The sequence below is a fragment of the Xenia sp. Carnegie-2017 genome, unplaced genomic scaffold, assembly GCF_021976095.1.
Source record: "Xenia sp. Carnegie-2017 unplaced genomic scaffold, XeniaSp_v1 HiC_scaffold_2, whole genome shotgun sequence".
NCBI classification, from domain to species: Eukaryota; Metazoa; Cnidaria; class Anthozoa; order Malacalcyonacea; family Xeniidae; genus Xenia; species Xenia sp. Carnegie-2017.
Window position 1 is genome coordinate 8,035,723 of NW_025813482.1, and position 22,827 is coordinate 8,058,549.

The window sequence follows — 22,827 nt, forward strand, 5'->3', positions numbered from 1 at the left end:
TGACGTTTCTTTTGAAGTCATGCTTATGATTTCCATTTATTTAGGAACCGTTTACCGATGATATCTGATGGTTTAAGTCACTGGAGTGACATATTCCATTGGCGACATCATCATTACAATGCTGTTGTTAGTGCTTATGAAGCTCAAAATGATCAGGTTTGAAAAATTTTCTTTATCGAGGGATAATTGATGCAACCCTCAATGTATAGAGGCTATCTCATCTTGCCTGTCTACATTCTCATCATAAAACAGAAAAGTTGATAAAAAATGTAAATCTAAACGTTTTTTGTATCATTTACGACTGTGCACATTATCTACTTTTTTTATATTTAAATATACAAATTAATAAGTGTTTCCAACCCATTTCCTCGGCTTGTGTTGTATGAACATAATCATATCAATATTATATGCTTAAGATCTTGTATTACGTTTTTTTTGTTTCAGACCAACCATTCAATGCAGGGTGTTCACGCATCTGCGTGGTCAATTATTCGCTATGGTCAAATTGCAAGGAAACAATCATTAACTGGTGTTTGTTTGGATTCACTTAGCAGGTGGGAAAATTTACAATCTGGGAATATATTTTTGATAAAACTTCCTGGTAAAATGTTGTTTTGTTTTAATACTGATATATCTTTATGTATTAACTACCATACACAAAGTTACTCGTCGCATATAGAAATGACATTTTTATTGACTCTTAGTAGAAAATATTTGTTCAACAATATATTTTGCTCAGTACATTTTTTTATATATTTTTTGGTTTTTTTTTCTCGTAGAATTCACACGATCCCAAGTGTTCCAATAATTGATTGTTTTCAAAAAATCCGTCAGCAAGTCAAATGCTATCTTCAGATGGCTGGTACAATGAGAAAACAAGAATTGCAGGAGGTAAATAGTCGAGTCAGATTTATGTTTCCATGTGTTGTGGTAATATATTTATATTGTATTTATCATGCTCCATTATTGTTAATATTTGAATGGTTGTCTAACTTTTTCTTTTTTCAGGGTCTTGACGTTATCGAAAGCACAAATTTAAAGTACTTTTCAAAGGAAATGACCGCTGAATTTTATGCATTAAAAGGAACTTTCTTAGCGCAGATTGGACGGTAAATTGAAATTATTGTGCACGTTTTCCTCTTTTTGAAAGACCAATGTTCATGTACTTTTTACTCCGTAGCAAGCATTTAAAATGCCGTTTGCTGGCATGTCAACTAACTTTTATCAAATTTACGGATACACGTGCCGCATACAGTTGATGAAAATAATTCTTTTTGTTCGAATGAGGATTTCAAACAATATCTATTGTTTTTTCATACACACGAACAATTTATTTTTTTATACTAGTAGTATTCTTATGTGGCAACGTCGAGATTATTTTGCTTTGACTAAACGATTATCTTTTTAAGTTTTTGCCAACCATTGTTGAACTATGCAAAGGAGATTTTGAAATAGATTTTGATCTTTTGAAAATCTTTAGATCAGAGGATGCAAATAAAGCCTTCTCACAGGCCGTACAGATGCATGACAACTTGATCAAAGGATGGGCACTGTGGGGCGACTATCTTGCTGCTATATTTCTGAAAGAAAGGTATGTTGATATTGTTGTTAAACTATCTAGAAACATCGAAAATAGAAATGACAAAAGCCTATTTGCCAATTTCTGCTTTTCTGTCTTTACACCATAAGGTAAAATACTGAACGTTTTGGGAATTTTATATTTCTCTGATTGATGTAAAAGTCAACCTTCAAATATGTTTTTTCATAGTAAATCTTTATTTACATCATTGGTCATACAACCAGAAATATGACATAATTTGAGCAGCATTTGTCGAATGCCTTAAGTACACAATATTTCGAGCGAGGGTCGTGTCAGGAGAGGATAAGAGAAAAGTTATGAAAATAAGCAAAATGTACAATCTTCGTTGTACAAATTTCAATTTTATTGTTTATGTTCTCATTTCTTTTCCGTCACGCTTTTTGATAGATTTAATAGAACAATTGTACAAATTAATTATTTCACTGTTGTTCAACTATTATGATAAATATATGTTGACACTAAAGATAAATTATTTGTATAGAACAATGACACTGGGAGTTTATGTTATCATTTGCTATATGCAAGCATGTCGAAACCCTAACGAAGCAAAATGTCGCAAGTATCTCGCTCGTACCCTTTGGCTTCTTACCTATGATGATGAAAAGGTACTTTAGTTTTTGTCGAAGAAAACATTGAGCTGTTTGAGCACATTCTATCTAATACTCTTTGCACTAGCTGCATGCTTTATATGAACAGTCCATATCTTTTATTTTCTCGTTTGTTGTATTTCGTTTTTTTCATGCTCAATGACAATGACAAAATGTCAGATTTTCATTGATACTAAAACTGACAGTGGTAGAAGGACCATACATTATGTGTTTGTATAATTGAATATATCTTTATACTGATATGTACGTAGGGTGTCCTTGGAGAAGCTTTGGAGAAGTACTGTGTTGGAGTGCCTCCTGTTCATTGGTTACCATGGTAAGATATATTTATTAACTATCCTTTAGAGGATTGCTATCGCGGGGACGTACAAACATGATGGATATTTTAAAATTTACAAAAGTGTTGCTTTTATTACAATATGTCGTCATTTCACGATCATGAATTTGTAGCTGTTCTTTGAATCAAACTCGTTTTCACGAAATTGAAACTTCTTCTTTTACATTATGTAAAGAAACATGGATAAAGAAAGAAATTGTAATTTAAGACTTTTGATTATGTATTAAAAATTTGTTATTTCTTGATAAAACAAATTGTACAAAATAATAAATTGCTTTTACTAGTTTATCACACCGTGTCCTTTTTGATGTATTTACAGTGAAAGAATTCCATTACTTTTTTATGAAAATGAAATAAGTTGTGGAGAAGAAAGCCTGAGATTTTTTGTTTTGGAAAATTATTGATTTCTTTCGAAAATATGTTTCAATCGTTGTTTTTTTCTGTAAATAAACAAAAAATGTTTTCGCAGCATGAACATGTCAAGTTTTTCTTCTATATTGTGGGTTTTCCATCTTCAGGATTCCTCAGCTTCTCACTTGCTTAACGCGGAAAGATGGATTAAAAGTTTCAAACTTACTTCTTCAAATTGGTCGAGTCCACGCACAGGTTTGTTTACTATGTTATTATGTAGGGATTATAATCTAGCATATGATGATTTCCTGGCTAACAAAGTTAAAGGTTGTAGGATTTTTCCCCACAGATTATTGGTGCTCAATATCATTCTCAAAGTGTTAATTTTCTTTGTTGTGAGCTTTCAGGAAATTTCCTGGGAACGAAGTTAATTGATGTGACGGAAGCTTTTTTAATGATTGTTTATTTTTCAAATAATTTAAGATGTTTTTTATCTTCGTTAGGCTGTTTATTTCCCTATCAGAACTTTGTATCTTGCATTAAAACTGGAGCTCCTAGAAAAGTGTAAGTGATACTTATGCATCTTTGGCTATTGTGGTGAAATATTTTTGCAAAATATACATATATTTACAAACTTTTTTCTGATCATCGATTTTCCATTTCTATACAATCACTGTATATGTAGAGTAACAATCAAAGTGTTCCTATTTTTGAAAATGTTGTTAATTTTAATCAAAATTGTTTCAACTGCATGCTGTCAATTGTCATCGTTTAGAATCATTTTCTGTTCATTTCAGACAAACATGAAAATAACACAGGAGCAAATAAAACCAGTAAACAAAGCTCAACGACATCCACTACAAGTACAACTACAACTACAATGACAACTGCTTCTATATTACCTACTTCCACAATGATTAACCCTACAGATGAACAAAATACCAAAGTTGAAGCCACCTTATCTATCTCAACAGTAACACAGAATGCAACTAGCGTTAACAAGACCTCGATAGTAAGAGAAAATTATGTTTGGTCTGCAAGTGTAACTTTTTCTGCTGAAATGGTTTAGTAATTATACCAAATAAGTGATTACCCGAATTATTTTAAACTTTGTGCAAGGGAAACTTCAAGGGATAAATGCTGCATGAGATTTTTGTGTATATTTTAGTCCCAGAGTTCATCAGTTGACTCAACAAGCAGCTCAGATAGCGCTTTAAAACCCAATGAATGTAACACTTCAACAACCTCTTCCAATTCTGCTGCTTTACAAGGCAAGTGACGAGTTTCGTGTTAAAATACTCAAATTTCGCGTATTTTCTGTTCTCAGTACATATTTAATCCCTCATATCTACATATAATACATAGCTATGATTAACTGTTTAGCTACTCTAGTTTGATGAATGTGAGCTCAAGACACATCTGTTGAATATTTAGTGTATTATTTTTTACGTCCTGTAGGTCAGGGGGGAGGAGAGGCAATGCGTGTAACTCCTTCAATGCGGTTATGCAGTCGCATAATGCATGCGTTACGTGATCTGCATCCTACTTTACTGGCTGCTCTTGAAGGCATTGTTGATCAGGTATAGATCAATTTAGAAATAAAAGATGTTTACTGTGTTAACACTAGCTTTGAGGAGACCTTTTGGACAACTAGAGAGCTGTTCACTGCATAGAGGTTTGCATCTCGTCCAGAGTTCTCACTAATGTCCCCGAGACTTGCAAATGCACAAAAGATATAATTATAAAATAAAAACAATTCAACGCGTCCGGTCATTGGGTCTGTGAAAACCGATCTGCGCTCAATCAATTAAATCAATCAAAGAGAATTTGCAAATCAATCATTAATACTTGTTAGAGGAAAAATTAAAAGATTTGTTTTAAATTTAACGATTATTAATGCCAAGTGTGTATGGTGAAAATATTTATGAGATCAGTGTCATACTTTAGTTCTCTTTCACTAAGTAATTTTTGTAAAGAATGATTGGCTTCTCGTTCATTTTGTCTTTCTTTCTTTTGGTTACATGTAGATGACATGGTTTCGTGAGTGTTGGCATGAAGAAGTTTTAAGACAGTTACGTCAAGTACTTACAAAATGTTATCAAGTCGCTTTTCAAACAAGGACAGATGGTTAGTGTAATATTCATGCAGTTGCTGAACCAGCCAGCCAGTTGCTGAACCAGCCAGCGGCGAAGCTAGAACGCTATAATTGAAGGACGTCAGCTGTGCCATACTAATTTCTTTTCAAAGTTCAAACTCAGGCAGAACTGAAATATAAATACTTATACATGCACCCACCTGGCCAATAAATATTTTAGTTTTGCCCATGGAACATGCGTTCAATTTATTCCTAAAAATTTCAAACAAGATTTTTTTGATTATTTATCTGCAGTTTCCAATGCGAAAGTGACACCTCACACGATGAGTTATGTGAAGAAACTTGTCAGTACATTTGGAATGGGATTTGAGTTAGGTGGTGCTACATCGCAGCAAAGTGGCTCCACAGGCTCAGAGTCTCTTGCAAGACGAGCGCATGCCACTGTGCAGGATCCCATGTTTCAAAAATTAAAAGAACAGTTTACTGCTGATTTTGATTTTAAGTTAGTTTATAACTACTTGTTTTATCAGAAATAATAATCTTTTGTTGTATTTAGACTTGCGATTTGCAAAACTTTGTTCCTTTAACAGTCTGTTCTGTGCTTTAGGTCCCCTTGCTCACTTGGTCTTCATTATTTAATTGCCAAATTGAAAAAATGGATAAAGATTTTGGAGGCAAAGACAAAGTTATTATCTAGGTAATTTTGCAAAGCATGTAAATGAAAATATCAACAATAGTTTTAGGGTAACCATATTACAAGAAATGTTTAATTCTGTTTTTGTTTTGTTATTTGTTGGTGTGTGGAGGTTTGGGTTAAAAGTGAGTGTTTCGTCGGCAGATAACATTCGTGTATATCATTTCTAATTTTTGTAGTTCTTTTCTGCTTGAAGAGCGCTGTCGTTATCTTAGTGTCTTTTCCATCGCCACGGCCGATGTTGAACTTCCAGGAGAATTTTTAATGCCCAAATCGAACATCGTATGTTTATGCTGTTTGAGATTCATTTTCGCTTCTTTTTTCTACACTTGTTACACTGAAATGCTTTTGTTATTTGTTTAAAACTAAGTTTAGTTCAACTCAGATTTTTAAGTAAAATTTACAATATTAATATAATATTCAATATGAACATAATAACCCAACATAAGACTTTTAAAGAAGCCATCACAATAATACAATCAAGAAAGATAAAAGGTTTTTAATAATAACGTTTCGTCTTTAACTTAAGTCATCTTCAGATTATTATTATATTAGAATGTTATAATTCTTCAGAATATTATATTAATATAATATTTTAGTAATGTGACATTACTTATAATCGTTAATTCTTATGGCTTATTTTAGCATAGCTATTATTCCATACGTATTGCTCAATTCATGCCTCGTGTTGAACTGGTACAAAAACATAACATGTCTGCTAGAAGATTGTATATCCGAGCTAATAATGGCAAAGTAAGTAAAGCTATAGAAATTATTGATAAACGCAAACCAATCATCATTTCTCTCTTAGTAGCATATATTTGGTCATGAAAGAATCGTATTTTTTATTAAATATTGATTTGTATGATTTACATTGATTAATTTCGATGATTTTTCCCCTTTCATTTTCTCTAACACAATATAATATGTAACTGTAGATTTATCCATATTTGGTCGTTAATGATGCATGCGTCTCTGACTCACGAAGAGAAGAAAGGGTTTTACAGTTGTTAAGAATTCTTAATCTTTACTTGGAAAAACGCAAGGTATCGTATAGTTTATTTATACTCTAGTACGAAATTTATTTTTGGCTGGTATTTAGGAATTAATGTACTTTTTTTATACATTTTATAGGAGTCTAGTAGAAGACATCTCTTATTCACTGTACCTAGAGTTGTTGCTGTTTCTCCTCAAATGCGCTTGATTCAGGTATTTTGTTTTTCTTCTATCATTTGCCAAGATACATGTGATTTATACATTGACTTTATTACTATAAGATGAACATTACTTGGTAAATGACCTAATGACATGGGGCCGATTGCACGAAGCCTGGATAGCGTTATCCATTGGACAGCGAAAAATTTCAAGCTTGTAAAAAAAGGTGCTTATGTTTTTCTTACGACAAAGAAATTTCGTAATCTTCGGAACCATGTTTTATTTCAGTGATTGTTCAGTTCGAAGCTCATACCTTTTGCTTTTTAAAAGGTTTTATAAAAGTTTAAAAAACTTCCTATCCAATGGATAAAGCTATTCAGGCTTCTTGCAACCGGCCCAGGTACAACGACCACTGTTGGTACATAATGATAATGAGTACAATGATAATTTATAAGTAAACAACTTTTTAATGATAATATACAACAGTATCGTCTGTTGACGTTATTTGTAGTTATTATGACGATAATTTTTAATGTATTTTTAAATTGGTGATTTAGGATTCTCCATCGTCTATTTCATTTAAAGATATTATGAAGAAGGTTCGTCTCTGTATTATGACAGTATCATTACGGTCATGATAAAAATTGTTTGAAGATCAATGAACTATTTTGTAAAGAGGTCGAATATATTGAGCGTCTTTCGTGTACATAAATTTCATATGCATATGTTATTGATGTTTTGAGTAATGTCGGCTTATCTATGTTATTTTTCTTTAGCATTATTCAACACAAGATATTGATGAAGATACTGCAGTTGCTCTTTATTATGAAAAATTAGCCGCTGTTCAAGCAAAAGGAGAACAAAGTACACATCAGGTTTTAAGAGACATTTTTAAAGAGGTAAGTTTCTGGAACCTGCATGTTCACACGTATCCAGATATGTTCATGAGTGGAGAAAAATAATCAACCCTCCGTTTTAAAAGCATGTTATTTTGAACTCATTGCGTGCAAAAATGAATCTATTCCTTTGAATCTGAAATTATCTTTACTGTTTTTCTTCATCCTGTTTTTTATGCTGTTTGAAAATGTTAAAATTTCGCGTTTGGGGGGTGTCGGTAGCACTTCAACTTAAACAATAAAGATTGAAATGTTCTAACCAAGCACCACCTCTCCCTGGTTATATTTTAAAATTATTATATACTCCTTCATTTTCTATTTAGATTCAAAGTACAATAGCTCCCGAAGTTATTTTAAAAGAATGGGCAGAACGCACTTATAGACAAGCAATGGACTACTGGACTTTTAGAAAACAAGTAAGAACAATTCGTCTGCTGAGAGTTTTCTCAAGCTTTGAAGATGCTTGTATTGCACCCTGCATGTGTTAACTATAGTGAAATTAATTTATATAATGTTATTTACACATGTGGTGGAATTTGAAAAAGTTATTTTTCCAAATGTAGAATGAATCGTGACATTAACTCAACAACTGTATTCTTTCGTTATAGTTTACAGCTCAACTTGCTTTGCTACAGTTTGCCGAGTTCACTCTTCATTTGTCAAAACTGTCTCCCGAAATGTTACAAATCATTCGTGATAATGGAAGGTTAAACGTCACTTATTATAAGTTTGAAATCGACGAAAGCAAAGGTGAATTATTAAGTTTATGACAATAGGTTACATAATGAAGGTAATCGTTTGTAATCTCTTGTTATACTTAAAGGTGAACTTGATGCCAATCGTCCTGTCCCATTTCGACTTACTCCGAACATAAGTGGATTCATCTCGCCAGTTGGTATTGGTGGTGTTCTTACTTCATCTATGGTTGCTGCAGCAAGATGTTTAGTTGATCCAAAGTTTAGTATTGATAGCATCCTTCGAGCTATTTTGCGGGACGAAATACTTTCATGGCACAAAAAGGTTATTGTTTTGTCTTATTTGGTAGATTATTTTTTTTAATTAATATAAAACGATGTTTTTGTACAAAAACTGTTAGTAAAGGCAGTATTTTGGGGAGATACTTCGATATCGACTGAGAATTCAAATTGTCTATTGCACTATGCTAAAGGCATTAAAATAAAGAAATTTTTCCAGTCTGTTTCAGTTGGCTTCCTGCATTAACTTGCAGCTTACTCGCAGTCATTTTTCCTAATTTTCTGCCAAAATCAAACGATAAAAACATTACTGCCATTTTGTAATGACACTCGGATATATTTTAATTCTTCTTTCTTAATAGCTAGGACTCATAATTTCATTTACAAGGACACATTTCTGATTCACAAGACACAAAGTATTTAAAACACACTTATTTTATTGCCTGCTCTACTAGCATGAAAAACTCACTTCACCATTCAATGTGTCTGCATTAGTTGATGAAGAAATTACTCAGTGTATTATGGAAACAATAATACAGCTTCGAGCTTCGATTTTGTGATACTTCTTGTAAACTGCTTTTGAATAGCAATCTTTGATGTATGCGTTTGTTTGTTGTTTTTTAGAAATACGACAGTCTCATGCATTCTAATGTACAGTCAACATCAGAACAACTTGACAACGAAGATTTGATAAATTTAGTGAATAGTGCTGTCGGTTCTGTTATGACACGTCTACAAAGTAAGCTAATATTTTATCACTTTCATTTTGTTAAATTTACATGAAAAGGGAAGATTGTATAAAAGCACAATATTTCCTATTTCTGTCAACAGCTAATTTTCATTAAGAGTGTGTTAATTTCTTGTATATAATTTCACTTTTATTGCAGATTTGGCAGAATTTGATGGCGCAGAAACCAAAGTTAGTACTTTAGTTGGGGCCGCAATGAGTGCGGATAATCTTTGTCGTATGGATCCAGCGTGGCATCCTTGGCTTTGAATATTCTTTAACAATGGAGATGTCTTAGAAAGTCTTTTATTTTATGGAGGGCAAAAAAGATTCTTCGTATACACGTAAGCAATTCGTGCGAATGTGAAAAAAAGATTTTTAACGAACTGTGACATTTTATTTTACGAGTTTGTTTTTAACAAGACAATATTTATTTATTTTGTCATAAAACATGTCAAACTTCAATAATGAGAATGTATAAGATGTGAGAGGATATGCTATGCATGTATGATATATTTAAACGTTTATACACAAAAACGATGTGTGTTATTTGCTCTGTGAAGACTAGATTGACATTCAACATGTCACACAATAACATAAGGTTTAGAACTCTTATACAAAATTAGCAAGTGTAAGTATGTTAGTAAGTTCTACTCTACCTTTTTGCGAGTGGCACTCCTCAAAGAACCGCTCTATTTTTGCACATATTCGATGAAATGTGACGTCTGGAAAAAACTCTTAAAATTTAAAAAATGGCACTTTATATAAATGCTCTGTGTCAGACGCAGCTGAAATCACGAAATCTCTACTTGGTTTGCCCCGTGAACAGTGGCGTCTACAGCTCGATTATTTAGGTAGGGGGACAAGACAATTGATTTCAAAAGATTTTAATTACGAAAAACTTGCATATATGAGTTCACCGACGGTGAACTCTATTTGAATTCTAGTTGAGGTAGAACTTCATTTCAAGTTGTCAAATATTATGACAGTTATGGGAGAAAAGTTTTTGCCTAAAGGAAAGTTGCCATTATTTAATTATTTATTACCATTTGCTATTGTTACTTCCGGAAGTAATTACACAAGTAAAGGAAGTAGCTGACGAGTGAAGGAGTGGTTACAAAGTTGAGGGGGGATTTCAAATTAATTAACAATGTTGAACAATGTGTATTACCGTATTTGCATGCAAAATTGTATTAGAGTTTACGCACTTTTTAATATGAGTTTTTCTACTTTATGTTTTACTTTTTCATGATATCGTTCTCCAGTTTCAATATCAAAGATAGAAAGAATGTCGTCGCCATTACTATTTTCAACACCTGGTCTTCAAAATAACACAACTTTATACGAGTTCAACTCACAGTTTGTGTCTGGTGAGAAGGATTCAGCGTCATGTTATTATAATTTTGGACAGGTATCTCCTACAGCTTTTTTTGTCGCGACTAATCAAGATAAATTAGACATAGATTTCTTCTAATTTCTATCATGGCGCATTCACTACCTTCTATATTAAGATGTGTGTGTCGGTTCTTCATTTTTTAATAATATTGTGATATTTTACAGATATATAACTGTGATACACTTCTCTACAATAGGCCTGCTAATTCATATGATTCTGACATGTGACAGATGATATAGACACATTTCTCTTGATTTTTGTCAGATGTACCAGACACTATATGACTGATAGTTTTACAATCAAAATGTTTCATCATGTGCACTATTTATATCTTTTTTCAACTTAAATGTTATTTTATCAAGCATAAATTTTATTTTGTCCTACTCTGTGCCTCTCAATATCTTTAATTATACTTTTATCTGTTTTATAAATGCAATATATTTTCTAATATCAAACAATAAAATCCACGATTAAAATGAACATGGTTACCAGGGGAAAAATCTCACCAACAGAGCTTTACATCTTATTTTAAGCTGATTTTGAAATTTAACAGATTCATAAATGTTGGGTTGTTTTTTCATCCCAATTCATCTATTCTTTAAATTTCATCTGTCTGTTTGTCACTGCACAACTGTTAAGTGTAGTACTCTATTCAGTTATTGATAATTTATGTGTGTTCATCTTACCTTTATCATTTTAAGTACTAAGAGAAAACTAAGATTGATGACAATAGCCAAACCTATGAAGAAGGTTAAGATAAATACTTAGTTTTAAATATCTTCTATTTTCATAAAATAATGTGGAGACCAATTTGCAAATTAAGTACTCACCAAGCTAATGTTTTATGTACAAAGTTTTTGCACCGACTCAAATTTTATGCAGAATATAATCAAATATGTTTGCAATCAGATAAATGTTCAATTTGTTCAAACTCTGTTGTTTCATGATCGTTTTCTTTCATTTATAAAATGAGTATCTACTCAATTATTTTTATTAGGATGGAGAATTTGATCAAATATCAGCAATTGAGGATCCATTGAAGATGCCAACAAACCTTGCAAGAGAAAGTTTTTCTGAATCTCCATTTCTGGAAATTAATGAGACTCTGCTGCAAAAATTGTACAATACATGGTAAGTATGTACGTATGTTTATTCAAACTTGATGAACACGTGTAAATGCTGTCGACATATCTTTGTTTAGATATTATTTTTTTATAAATTTGAAATTTGGTAGGTTAGCAGATGGAATCAATGGTGTCCTTTATGAGTTAAGCAAATCAGTCAAAGGTAAGGGAAATATGTAGTTCAATATGGATATTTTAAAAGATTTGTTGGATTTCAAAGAGATAAATACAAGATTGATTTTTGATTGCACTATAGCACTATATCATGTACAACACGTGACGTCATTCTGGTCACGTGTCCATCAATATTGTTGTAACAACATTATCAGACTAACATTTTCTATAGTTTCAAAATTTAACTTTTGAGAGTCATTACATTCCATTATTGAATTTAAAGTAGTGATGAAAGTTTTTTATTTTCTGTTCAAGCAATCCAGAAGGGTTGTAGTTAATGTGCAGTCTTTATTTTCATTTTTATCATTTGATGGTCGTGAAAAAACTCGATAATTTCTTTACATGATAATTTCACCACTTTTAAATCGCTGCTAATAATGCGCACATTTTCTGACGAAATACAAAACAGGGATTGTGACAAAAATACATAGACCTTGTCGCTTTTTTGCTCTACATGTATTTTCAACTTGTATTTATGCCCCTGTATCAATTGCTAAACAACTGTACGTCCAAACTTTCATCAAAGCAGTTTTAAAATTTTGTTTGGCCTGTTCAGGCACATTTTGGCTGGAGTGTTCATTTATAAATGTGGTTTATCAAATTCCTATTTACGCAGATACTTCCAAAATCACTTTCCACTTGCAAACTCATTATAGAATAGCTAATCACAACAATTTTTGTCAGAATATAGATTATTTTCGGCCAAACACATACCTATTTAAAGGAAAAGTCAGCGCATAATGATCTACATACGTGGATTTTAATGAGAGAGAAAATAATATAGATTATCTTTGGCCAAACACGTACCTATTTAAAGGAAAAGTCAGCGCATAATGATCTACATACGTGGATTTTAATGAGAGAAAATAATATAGATTATCTTTGGCCAAACACGTACCTATTTAAAGGAAAAGTCAGCGCATAATGATCTACATACGTGGATTTTAATGAGAGAGAAAATAATATAGATTATCTTTGGCCAAACACATACCTATTTAAAGGAAAAGTCAGCGCATAATGATCTACATACGTGGATTTTAATGAGAGAGAAAATAATATAGATTATCTTTGGCCAAACACGTACCTATTTAAAGGAATAGTCAGCGCATAATGATCTACATACGTGGATTTTAATGAGAGAGAAAACAATATAGATTATCTTTGGCCAAACACGTACCTATTTAAAGGAATAGTCAGCGCATAATGATCTACATACGTGGATTTTAATGAGAGAGAAAATAATTGCTAAATCACATGAACACAACATGAATACACTATGATGAAAAAGAGGCATGTGGTGATTTCATAGATTTGACCGTTATAACTATTGGTTTATTTTCTTTGAATTATCTTTGAATTATAATTTCATGCACCCTTAGAAAGTAGAAAGTTTTTACAAATTAAAGATGATGTTTGTCAATTTTTGTAATATCAGTGCCAAAGATGATTTCAAACTGCGCTCAAAAACTTCACACATTTTCCAAGTGGATGCAAGATTTGGTAAATGTTATAACATTTGGTCAACAGGTATGAAAACTGGCCTCCCTGTAATAACACAATTTATGATTAGATAATCAAGTTTATGATTTGTCTTTTCACCACACGAGTTAAATAACGAAAGATTAATTAATAAAACCAAATGCTAGGATTTTATAGTAGAATGCTTACGTACTTTCGGCATTCAGTTATTTTGTTTTCATTTAGCTGAAGCAGTCATCAGGAATTTTACGCACCAGGTAAATAGAAAGCGTTAAAAACAGATTCCTTTGCCGTTTTAGCCAAAAAGCCTGGTCACTTAGGAAGTTTATGTGATCCTTTCATGATTTTTTTGTTGAAGTAATATTTGTATTATATACTGTTTCTCGACTCTATATAAGTGACACTTGTTTGGGGAAAAGTTACCGCGACATTGATTAAAAATTGGTTGAGAAGGTACATTCCTATAGCAAATTTAGTTTAGTGGTGAATTCGGGCACATTGTACGTATGTTTTATGATGTGATTACAGTTGCATGATTTAACACGCTTCTTTGGCTTTCGAGATCAGAAGATTGTCAGAAGTCTGTTGCCAAATCTTTTCTAAACTGCATCCTTAAATAATCCATTTCTTACGTAACTATAACAAAATAATACCGTTTGGAATGGGTTACATGTAAATACTTATATCACCACAAATGTCTGCCTACTGTCTCTGCCCAGAACAATGGTAGTAAAATACACGTTTGCGTTACATGTAAATACTTATATCACCACAAATGTCTGCCTACTGTCTCTGCCCAGAACAACGGTAGTAAAAACGTTTGCGTTACATGTAAATACTTATATCACCACAAATGTCTGCCTACTGTCTCTGCCCAGAACAATGGTAGTAAAATACACGTTTACGTTACATGTAAATACTTATATCACCACAAATGTCTGCCTACTGTCTCTGCCCAGAACAACGGTAGTAAAATACACGTTTGCCTCAGTTGAGAGTTTTTATAGGCCTCGTTTGTGTGTTGTCGTGAAACTCATGGCTATAATTTTTCAAAACAAAATTGGGCCATTTGTTTTTAGCGAAAAAGTTATCCAATTAAAGCGATTGCTTGGCACCCACATTTAACAATGTTTGCCGTGAATCTGAAGGTATATTTTTAGATATTTAAATAAGATATTTTAAAATAAAGACTTTGTCGTGGTCTCAAATCTAAAAATTGTTTTAAAGATTGCAGTAGCCATGACCGATGGCCAAAATAAATGTGAAATCTAAAAGATACTGTTGACAAAATGGCAACTTTTTAGAAATGTTGGTCAGGTGTTTTGTATGTAAAACTGTTAGAACTCTTAGGTTATTTTGGCCTTCCACCGTGGCAATTGATATCTTTGAAACAATTTTTACAATAAAATGTGTAGTACAGTTTTGCCAGATGAAATTTAAAAATATTCATGATCGCTTGCGTCAAAAGTTCACAAAAATGGCAAAAAGTTCATATTTTATCTAATTTTTAAGATCGGAAGTTAACGGATTAACTCGGAAATTTTGTAAAACTCTCGGAAGTATTCGGAAAACATCGGATTATTTTAAAATCGTCGTTGTTTTGAAAGAACTGTCGAGCTATGAAGATTTTCTTTTCATTAAACTGTGATTTATGTATACATTCTTTATGAAAATGATGAAAATACAAAAATGCATAATATTTAGAAAAGTTCACAAAAAGTTCACAAACTTTTAATGTTCATGAAATTTTCATGAAGAGAGCAAAAAGTTCACAAATCTGTCAACTTTGTTCACGATCTGGCAACACTGCTGTAGTATATTTATAAAGTACTTAAAAGACGTTGCATTATTTATGTTGTCATGCCAATCACGTGATCATATATACGTACACAACCAATCAAAAAGCAGAATATAGTTAAGTGTAGGATAAATTATCATGAAAATTAATGATAATTATCATTGCACTAATAATTATTACATGACGGTTTATTGTGTTTCAGGATGATACCATAAGAGTTTTTATGGTGAAAAGGTAATAATTTACGATTTTGTCAGAAGCAAGTTTTGATTGAATAAAGTCCCAGATCGTTCTATATCCCAAAAAAAACACCACCCAAATTCATGATGAAGTTATCAACATTTAATAAAAAGTGGCAAAATCATGAACCGCGACTATGAGTAGCCGATACAGAGAAACCTCATTGGGAGCAATACGAAAATATGTTCACAACTTGCAAACTTAACTCGTATTATTTGCATTGTTAAACATTTTTTAGCCTAACGATATTTTTTAGTTTATTTTTTGTTTGACCTTTTTTTCTGTTCAATGGACTTTCAAATATAGCTGTGTATAGAGTCTAAAATAAACTAGAGATGTTTATGTCAATTAGAGATGAGTCAATGCTCTTTTGACTCTGTTAGAATTAAATAAAAAATGTTCACTTTAGAGAATCAATTCCAACAGGTTTATAAGTGCATTCATAAAAACAGGAAAAAAATCCAGTCTTTATTCAATCCAAAATTACTCATAATTTTTGCAAATTTCGTCAATGGTAAATGTTGTACACTGGCCATTATGTACCTTTTATGTTTAGGGGCCTTATTAAGCTTCTGAATCATAGAAAACAGATTAATGTCTCTTGTTGTGCTTGGAGGTAAAATTATGTTTACAATTTCTATATTTCTTCGATAAATTTAGATTTTAAAATCAAATGATGTCAATATAATACAATTGTATTGCCTAAATTCTTATGTTTAAACGGTTTTAGGCCCCTGTCATCCTCAGTTCTTGCGGTTGGATGTGAAAACGGAGTCATTATTTGGAATGTAAATCAGAATTCGTTGGGAGTAAGGTAAACAGTTATTTTGCTGCAAATATAAAGTCAACAAGGCCATGCCCGATATTTAGAGTTTATGAAAATAAATTTATAATTTAAGGCAAGGGCCAAGCTCTGCGAGACTCTTAACATACTCAGGACATACAATTCTCACATCTATATCATGGAGCCCCGGTGGCAGATTGTTGGTATCAGGTTCTGCATTAAATGGTGTCATGATTGTAAGTTTCATGTTTTTTGAACTTTTCAGTCACTAAAAGACGTACGGCAGAAATTTATTTGAATAATCTTTTTAAACATTTTGTAAATGGGTCATGTGACCGAACAGAGTGCCAAAGCTTTGATAGTTTCAAGTTTATTAAATTTCTTTAAATTCAATACTAGTATGTTTTTCGTATTTTATGCGTTTTATTGTGTCGAATAATTCCGTTGATGTCGTTTTTCCTGAACGTTTTACTCACTTTGGACATTTTGTACATTTTGAAATCTAAAATTAAATTGTTCATAGTTATGTTATTATTTTGATCTTCAAAGTTTAACTGGCGCCTACTATTTTGATTTTATGCTTTGATTGGTTCGTACTTCCATCATCCATTGAATCTTGTCGTATTGAGCTAACTCAAGAAATCAACATTTATGGACGTATACGGAAAATAGATGAAACGTTTAACTACAATGACTGGTTTAATTCCTTACCTCGTTTCATCTAGTTGAAGTCTACCGTTTTTACAATAATAGGTTTGGGATGTCGCTATGGATTGTGGTACAGCTCTTCATCGTATTGGTGGCTCAATTTCACAAGTTATGTGGTCACCTTGCGATACTAAAGTATTTGTTTCAACTGAATCAAGTTTAATACGGTATTGAAATATATTTGTAATGTATTGCTATACGACCTTAAAATACTGGTCACTTTGTGCGTATTATTGTCAAGTTTTAGCTGCAGATAAATGGTAAATTTTAATATGTTAAGGAGGCTCATTTTAGATTCAAAGTGATTTACAGCAATACGATTTGCTGTAAAGTATTTTAAATTCGAATCTGACCTACTCTGGATTCGCTACTGACTCTGTTTTCCTAACTTTATCGTTTTATTTTACGTTTAGTAATTGTAGTAGTGTGGAAATGTATTTTTATGTGTTGCATTTTTTTCTTATATAGGGTCTGGGAAACTCAAAAATGGACTTGTGAGAAATGGACAAATTTAGCCTCCAAATGTCAGGTACGTAGATGAGTGTGGATATCAGCCAAAGTACAACAACGAAGAAATGCAAAAAGTTTGTGCGATTATCTGAAGAAGAGTCGAAGCAACGAATTGAAAGCGCAATTACAAAAAAGGCGAAAGTATTTTGCTTACCATAATTGTTTTTTCTCTACTAGTAAACAAAAATCGACTTTGTTTTACGTGAGTAATTTTTTGTCTGAAATAGATTGCACATCTCAAAGCCTTCCTTTCCAAAAATTTGTATTCCTACATTTCACATTATGTTATAAAGACACTTTTCATGTGTTTTTGTTCTCATTGCTTTCATATTTATAGGCTGCATGCTGGAGTCCGGATGGAAGATTTCTGGTATTTTCTGTGTTAGAGAGGAAAAGTCTCTATTATCTTAAATTTTGTGAACCAGTTGGTAAGTTTAGATATTTGGTACTTTTATAAATTTGTTAAATTAACTTTTAGTTGTAGGAAGACGTGAAGCTAACTTATTTTTTCTACCAATTCTCTTGGTTATAAAACAAACCTGAACATTGCTATTCAAGCGTCAAGCTGACAGAGTCAAATTAAATTCAAACAAACTCTTCTTCTCCTGTAATGAGACCTAGAAAGGACTTCTGCAACTAACCTAAAATTTCACGTAGTTAGTGTGAGGGCACACATTTTGCTGCTGTAATGAGACCTAGACAGGACTTCTGCAACTAACCTAAAGTTTCACGTAGTTAGTGTGAGGGCACACATTTTGATTTATAGACCTCCTGAAAATATTGTGTTGTGTTAAAGCTTCCTTGCGTTGAGATTCCTACAACATATTCTCCTTTTGATTGTAATTTATTCACAAAAACACGTTTTTTATTTTTCTTATTTGTCTTAATTATCTCACGTTAGAAAGAACAGGCATGGAAGATTTCAACATTGGTGGTGCGAAAATGGCGGTTGAATGTGCTGATCTTACAGAATACTCTTGGGAGGTGAATGACACTATAGTTAGGTATAAAAAAGCTGACCTATGTTGCATTTCTATATCGTTTTATTTTGTCATTTTTCCCCCAAAGAATTGATTGGACGATACGAAATGAATTGATCTTTGTCATCCGACTTTTATCTTTTATTTTAAAATTTAAAATGCGACTGGAAAGCATGACTTGACAGTTCTTATGTTTTTCCCTTAACATTTTTATGTACTTCCTGTTGCTTTCTTACTTTTATTGTTCTTGATTTAATTATAGAGTTGGTGGCTTTGTAAGTAGTATGACGTGGGACCCAACTGGTGAAAGGCTTGCTTTATTACTTAAAGGTAATTACGTTGTCTATTTACGCTGCCTACTGGTCATTTGATATAAATATTTGGTGTTCACCCATTGTAAAAACAGTAAATTTCTAAAGAAATGAATAATGCTTATGATCTGACATGTGTAGGATGTTTACGCCATTGCTTTGGGTAAATAAACTTTTTTATTTTTCCAAAGATGAAAATGGAAAAGCTCAAGATTATATACCAGTGTTCAAAACAAATATTGAAAATGTACTTGATTTGATTCCCAGGTGAGGATACTGTCAAATGCATATAAATACTTAAATTTTGTGTACATTTCTCTAACCTATTTTCTTGCATGCATTATATATGTATAGTAGCTACAGAACCATGTTCTATATATACTACATATGTATATAATGCCGTTTTCCGCAGCTTAGTATTTTTCCGAATTACAACGGCTTTCAACTTCAATAGGGGAGAAATATTAATCTACACGGTGTATCAAAAACTGAACAGAAAGAAAAACGTCATTCAATTTATCAGCGCGCAACATCTGTCAAAACCTTAGCCTGCGTGCAGTCTCTACCTTCTCCGCCCTAATTTTCTCTCCCCCGTAGAGACTGCACGCAGGCTGGAGTAGGTAGTTGGAATTTCAATGATTCATCTGACTGAAAATTTTTTTTAAATAATAACCATTTTCAACCATTAACCACCAAAGATTTTTCCAATATTGCGCGCTGGCGACTTTAGCGACGTTTTCCAAACTGTTTAGTTTTTTTATATACACCCTGAACATGGTGTGAAAAAAAAGTAGACTCTACGAAAAAGTTTTTTAAAACAAGACGCGCGCAGACTAAGCAATAACTTTTAGTTATCCTAAGTACTTTAACGTTCTCTGGTACAGCTGGCAATGAAATTTCTGAAAATGTCAGATTTTCTACCAGTGAAAGAACGTTGTTAAAGTCCTTCAAAACAGGGTTTGCGCACAAAAATACTCATCGAAATAGTAATTTAATCAACATGAGTCAAACTTTGGACTGTGTTATACAAGCTATCAAAAATTCAAGCAATTTGGGGCAAGCACTGAACAACGCAGGATCTTTAAAACCTAGGATATTTTTGCGGTAATGCCATTTAAAACCTGCTTTTATTACATGAAAGCCTATTCATCTTTACCATTTATAAATTATACAATCCATTCATTACTTGCTTGTTTTATTGCAATGGCAAAAAAGACAACATTATAGAAATCAAAAATCAAAGAATATATACGCTCAAAAACTAACTGCCAAATTTCCATACATCTACATACGTTAGAAGGTGTGTGGATTTTGTAAAAGATTTATACCAGATTTCTTGCGAAGTTAAGTATTGTGTTTGTGAACCACGTATAAAGGCGTTGTATGGGTTTGGACAGAATAACATAACATCACTTGGTATTTTATAAAACTATCATTTTGAATTGAAATATTCTTACCCAAGCGAAGATTTAATTCTTCGGTGTGATGCTTCAAAAGAAAGATCTCGCGGCAGCTTTGTTCCAAAATGGTTATAAAAAGGTGACGATCGAGAATGGTTGATCTATAAAAAAAATGACCATAGTGAATGGTTGGCCCGTAAAAGAGGTGACCATAGAAAATCATTGGCCTAAAATAAATGTGACCATAGAGAATTTTGGCCTATAAAAAAGATGACAATAGAGAATGGTTGGTCTGTAAAAAACGTGACCATAAAAAGTGGTTAGCCTATAAAAAAGATGACCATAGACAATGGTTGGCTTATAAAAAAAATGACCATAGAATATGGCTGCCCTAAAAACTTGATCTGCCTCGTAATATGAGGTATTAGATCTTATAAAGTGATTACTGACAACAAAAATGTATACCAGATAAATCTTTGACATCTTAGAAAGACAGATAAAAAAAATACTTTTATGAGAAATACAACCCATACAGCAAATTGTGATCAGTTCATAGACAAGACTAAAGAAAATGTGACCAATAAACTTGACAGGATAGGCAACTCATATACTTATTAACTTTTCTAGCGAACGTTAGAACATAGAATAATTTTCAAGTTCAGACGTTTGATTGTAAACTGAGAATGTTATCATGACGTTTTATAAAAAGAAAGAAACAAGAAAAAATGGCAATATTTAACATAAACTCATTTGTTATACAAAGAAAAAGTTTGTTGCATGATGCATGATAACAACTCTTATGTTCTTACATTCAATGATAAATCTACTTCTTTTTAACATGCCTATCTTCACTATTTTCTACGTACGTGTTGAAATGTTGTTGTTCTTACATTCAATGATAAATCTACTTCTTTTTAACATGCCTATCTTCACTATTTTCTACGTACGTGTTGAAATGTTGTGAAAATCCTTCCGTTATAGTGGTTTGATTCATGGATTACCAAGTAATGGACAACCTCAGCTAATATCTTTTCAAAAAAACTTCACGCAAGGAGCTCTATTGTCTGTTGTAAGTGTGTGCATATCGTACGGTATTGTTACTAAGATTATTATACATTTCATTTATGATCCCCAAATGGAATAGTGAGTTATATCTTCCGAGAGTCTCAATGTTTTCCGAGACGAAGTCGAGTACGGAGTTTCGTTATATAGGGACAAAGATCATAGATTTCGACAGCTTTTTAATAAAAAAATCTTTTGGGAAATTCGCCCTGCGAAATTTCGTTGCAAAATGCTATAAGGTGACCACGCCATTTTTGGTCGACTTCCAAGTGTTTTCTGAATCCTTTTTCTATTAATAGTTGAATTTTGTCGCTTAGTAAGCTCAAGTTTTTTTTAGTTTTCGGCTCCATGGCTGTTTTTTTTTTGTTGTGATATTAAAATAAGCGGACAATAATTTTTTCCCTGAGGGGATACATTACATGTATTTTAAGTCATGTGACTACGAATGAAGCAAAGTTAGAGTAATAATAATTTTTTGCGACGAAAGATTCATCTTCAAATTATTACGCTAGTTGTTTCATGGATTGCTATTATGAATTTCTGAGATAGTTGTATTTCGCTCCCCTTCAGGTTTGGTCGAATGGTGAAATGTCCTTCGTCCCTATGTTATTTACGCCGAAGAAGATAATTATGCAAAATGGCATTGCTTCTTCCCGTGATATTGGTATTGGGTAGATTATCAAAACGATTTACTCAAAGAAAGGAAAATTCTACGTAAAATAAATGACCACCTGACAACCATTTTGAAAATTAAAACATTTTTATATACATAGGTAGGTTTCTTCTTCAGACTTACGGGAGGGATGATTTCTTGCGAGAAAGAGTATGAGCAAAAATATCAATTGCCTTTTTCTTACCAGGCAGTTTATACAATTAGATTTTAACATACTGAACATTTTAGGGTTTGTATTGGGCTACTACTAACCCCCGTACCCTACTCCTTATCTCTATTCTCAATACACTAACCCTAACCCTACCCCCTGTACACCCACCCTAACCATAACCTTATCCCCTATACATTAAAATACACTGACATTTTTTGTGCGACAATCAGAAATTCAGAATGTTAAAAATAATTGGATGTTTGCTTGCAATGAATGATCAAGTCACTATATCAAGTATGAACGCAAAAAACTCGTTCCCATTGTATGAAAATGTTTCATTACCTGTTTGGTAACTGTCGATTGATTATTCATAATTTTTTGTCATTGTAAATAGTGTGATTTTGAAATTGGACTACTCGTTTACTTATTAATTTAGCCGTTTCTTTCCAAAACGTTATTTTCCTATGATTAGAAATTTTGATTTTGGCACATGCAGCCCACAAGCAGATCAATGTGTTAGTTACCTGTAAGCCATGAGGTTTTGCTACAATTATGTTTTTAAACTAGAGCTGGTTTGCATCATAATACTTGCATATAATA

At 32.4% G+C, this 22,827-nt stretch overlaps 2 protein-coding genes and 1 long non-coding RNA gene across 6 annotated transcripts in view; 2 read left to right on the top strand and 1 right to left on the bottom strand.

The window, feature by feature from the left end:
• LOC124440848 (transformation/transcription domain-associated protein-like) overlaps positions 1–9,974 on the top strand; it is a 42,444-nt gene extending 32,470 nt beyond the window's left edge. For all 3 annotated transcript variants that reach the window (XM_046991288.1, XM_046991285.1, XM_046991287.1), the window contains 26 exons: positions 45–156; positions 445–554; positions 780–891; positions 1,009–1,109; positions 1,481–1,591; positions 2,082–2,205; positions 2,460–2,524; positions 3,064–3,151; positions 3,400–3,460; positions 3,694–3,908; positions 4,065–4,167; positions 4,355–4,476; positions 4,924–5,023; positions 5,286–5,493; positions 5,599–5,688; positions 5,865–5,967; positions 6,331–6,438; positions 6,624–6,731; positions 6,820–6,894; positions 7,398–7,439; positions 7,617–7,739; positions 8,060–8,152; positions 8,345–8,486; positions 8,560–8,756; positions 9,335–9,449; positions 9,598–9,974. In XM_046991288.1, the coding sequence (XP_046847244.1) occupies positions 45–156; positions 445–554; positions 780–891; positions 1,009–1,109; positions 1,481–1,591; positions 2,082–2,205; positions 2,460–2,524; positions 3,064–3,151; positions 3,400–3,460; positions 3,694–3,908; positions 4,065–4,167; positions 4,355–4,476; positions 4,924–5,023; positions 5,286–5,493; positions 5,599–5,688; positions 5,865–5,967; positions 6,331–6,438; positions 6,624–6,731; positions 6,820–6,894; positions 7,398–7,439; positions 7,617–7,739; positions 8,060–8,152; positions 8,345–8,486; positions 8,560–8,756; positions 9,335–9,449; positions 9,598–9,707 (2,938 nt within the window). In that variant the 3' untranslated portion in view covers positions 9,708–9,974. The remainder of the gene's footprint in view (positions 1–44; positions 157–444; positions 555–779; positions 892–1,008; positions 1,110–1,480; positions 1,592–2,081; positions 2,206–2,459; positions 2,525–3,063; positions 3,152–3,399; positions 3,461–3,693; positions 3,909–4,064; positions 4,168–4,354; positions 4,477–4,923; positions 5,024–5,285; positions 5,494–5,598; positions 5,689–5,864; positions 5,968–6,330; positions 6,439–6,623; positions 6,732–6,819; positions 6,895–7,397; positions 7,440–7,616; positions 7,740–8,059; positions 8,153–8,344; positions 8,487–8,559; positions 8,757–9,334; positions 9,450–9,597) is intronic.
• Positions 9,975–10,353: 379 nt separating this feature from the next.
• On the top strand, positions 10,354–22,173 carry LOC124440849 (aladin-like). 2 transcript variants are annotated; one of them, XM_046991290.1, is made up of 18 exons: positions 10,354–10,848; positions 11,831–11,964; positions 12,068–12,120; positions 13,567–13,658; positions 13,836–13,867; positions 14,690–14,758; positions 15,611–15,642; positions 16,205–16,264; positions 16,379–16,462; positions 16,548–16,668; positions 17,186–17,307; positions 17,609–17,669; positions 17,988–18,078; positions 18,552–18,654; positions 18,893–18,960; positions 19,133–19,208; positions 21,323–21,410; positions 21,974–22,173. In XM_046991290.1, exons 6-18 carry the CDS (start codon positions 14,738–14,740, stop codon positions 22,076–22,078), a joined length of 1,032 nt encoding a protein of 343 aa, XP_046847246.1. In that variant the 5' UTR covers positions 10,354–10,848; positions 11,831–11,964; positions 12,068–12,120; positions 13,567–13,658; positions 13,836–13,867; positions 14,690–14,737; the 3' UTR covers positions 22,079–22,173. The 2 variants fall into 2 exon arrangements, with proteins under 2 accessions (XP_046847246.1, XP_046847245.1); XM_046991289.1 differs by lacking the exons at positions 10,354–10,848; positions 11,831–11,964; positions 12,068–12,120 and having other exon boundaries at positions 13,470–13,658.
• LOC124440852 lies at positions 16,787–22,684 on the bottom strand. Its single transcript, XR_006946780.1, has 4 exons — positions 22,570–22,684; positions 20,399–20,502; positions 17,144–17,270; positions 16,787–16,934 (listed from the first exon to the last, which is right to left on the bottom strand). It is a non-coding gene; the product is annotated as an uncharacterized LOC124440852 (long non-coding RNA).
• Between the last annotated feature and the right edge of the window lie 143 nt (positions 22,685–22,827).

Excerpts from the sequence above, each read along its gene's own strand:
- LOC124440849 (XM_046991289.1), top strand. The coding sequence starts at position 13,538 with ATGATGTTTGTCAATTTTTGTAATATCAGTGCCAAAGATGATTTCAAA. Across the intron at positions 15,643-16,204 it reads AGAGTTTTTATGGTGAAAAG|GGGCCTTATTAAGCTTCTGA; the intron begins GTAATAATTTAC and ends TTTTATGTTTAG. Across the intron at positions 16,463-16,547 it reads CAGAATTCGTTGGGAGTAAG|GCAAGGGCCAAGCTCTGCGA; the intron begins GTAAACAGTTAT and ends TTATAATTTAAG.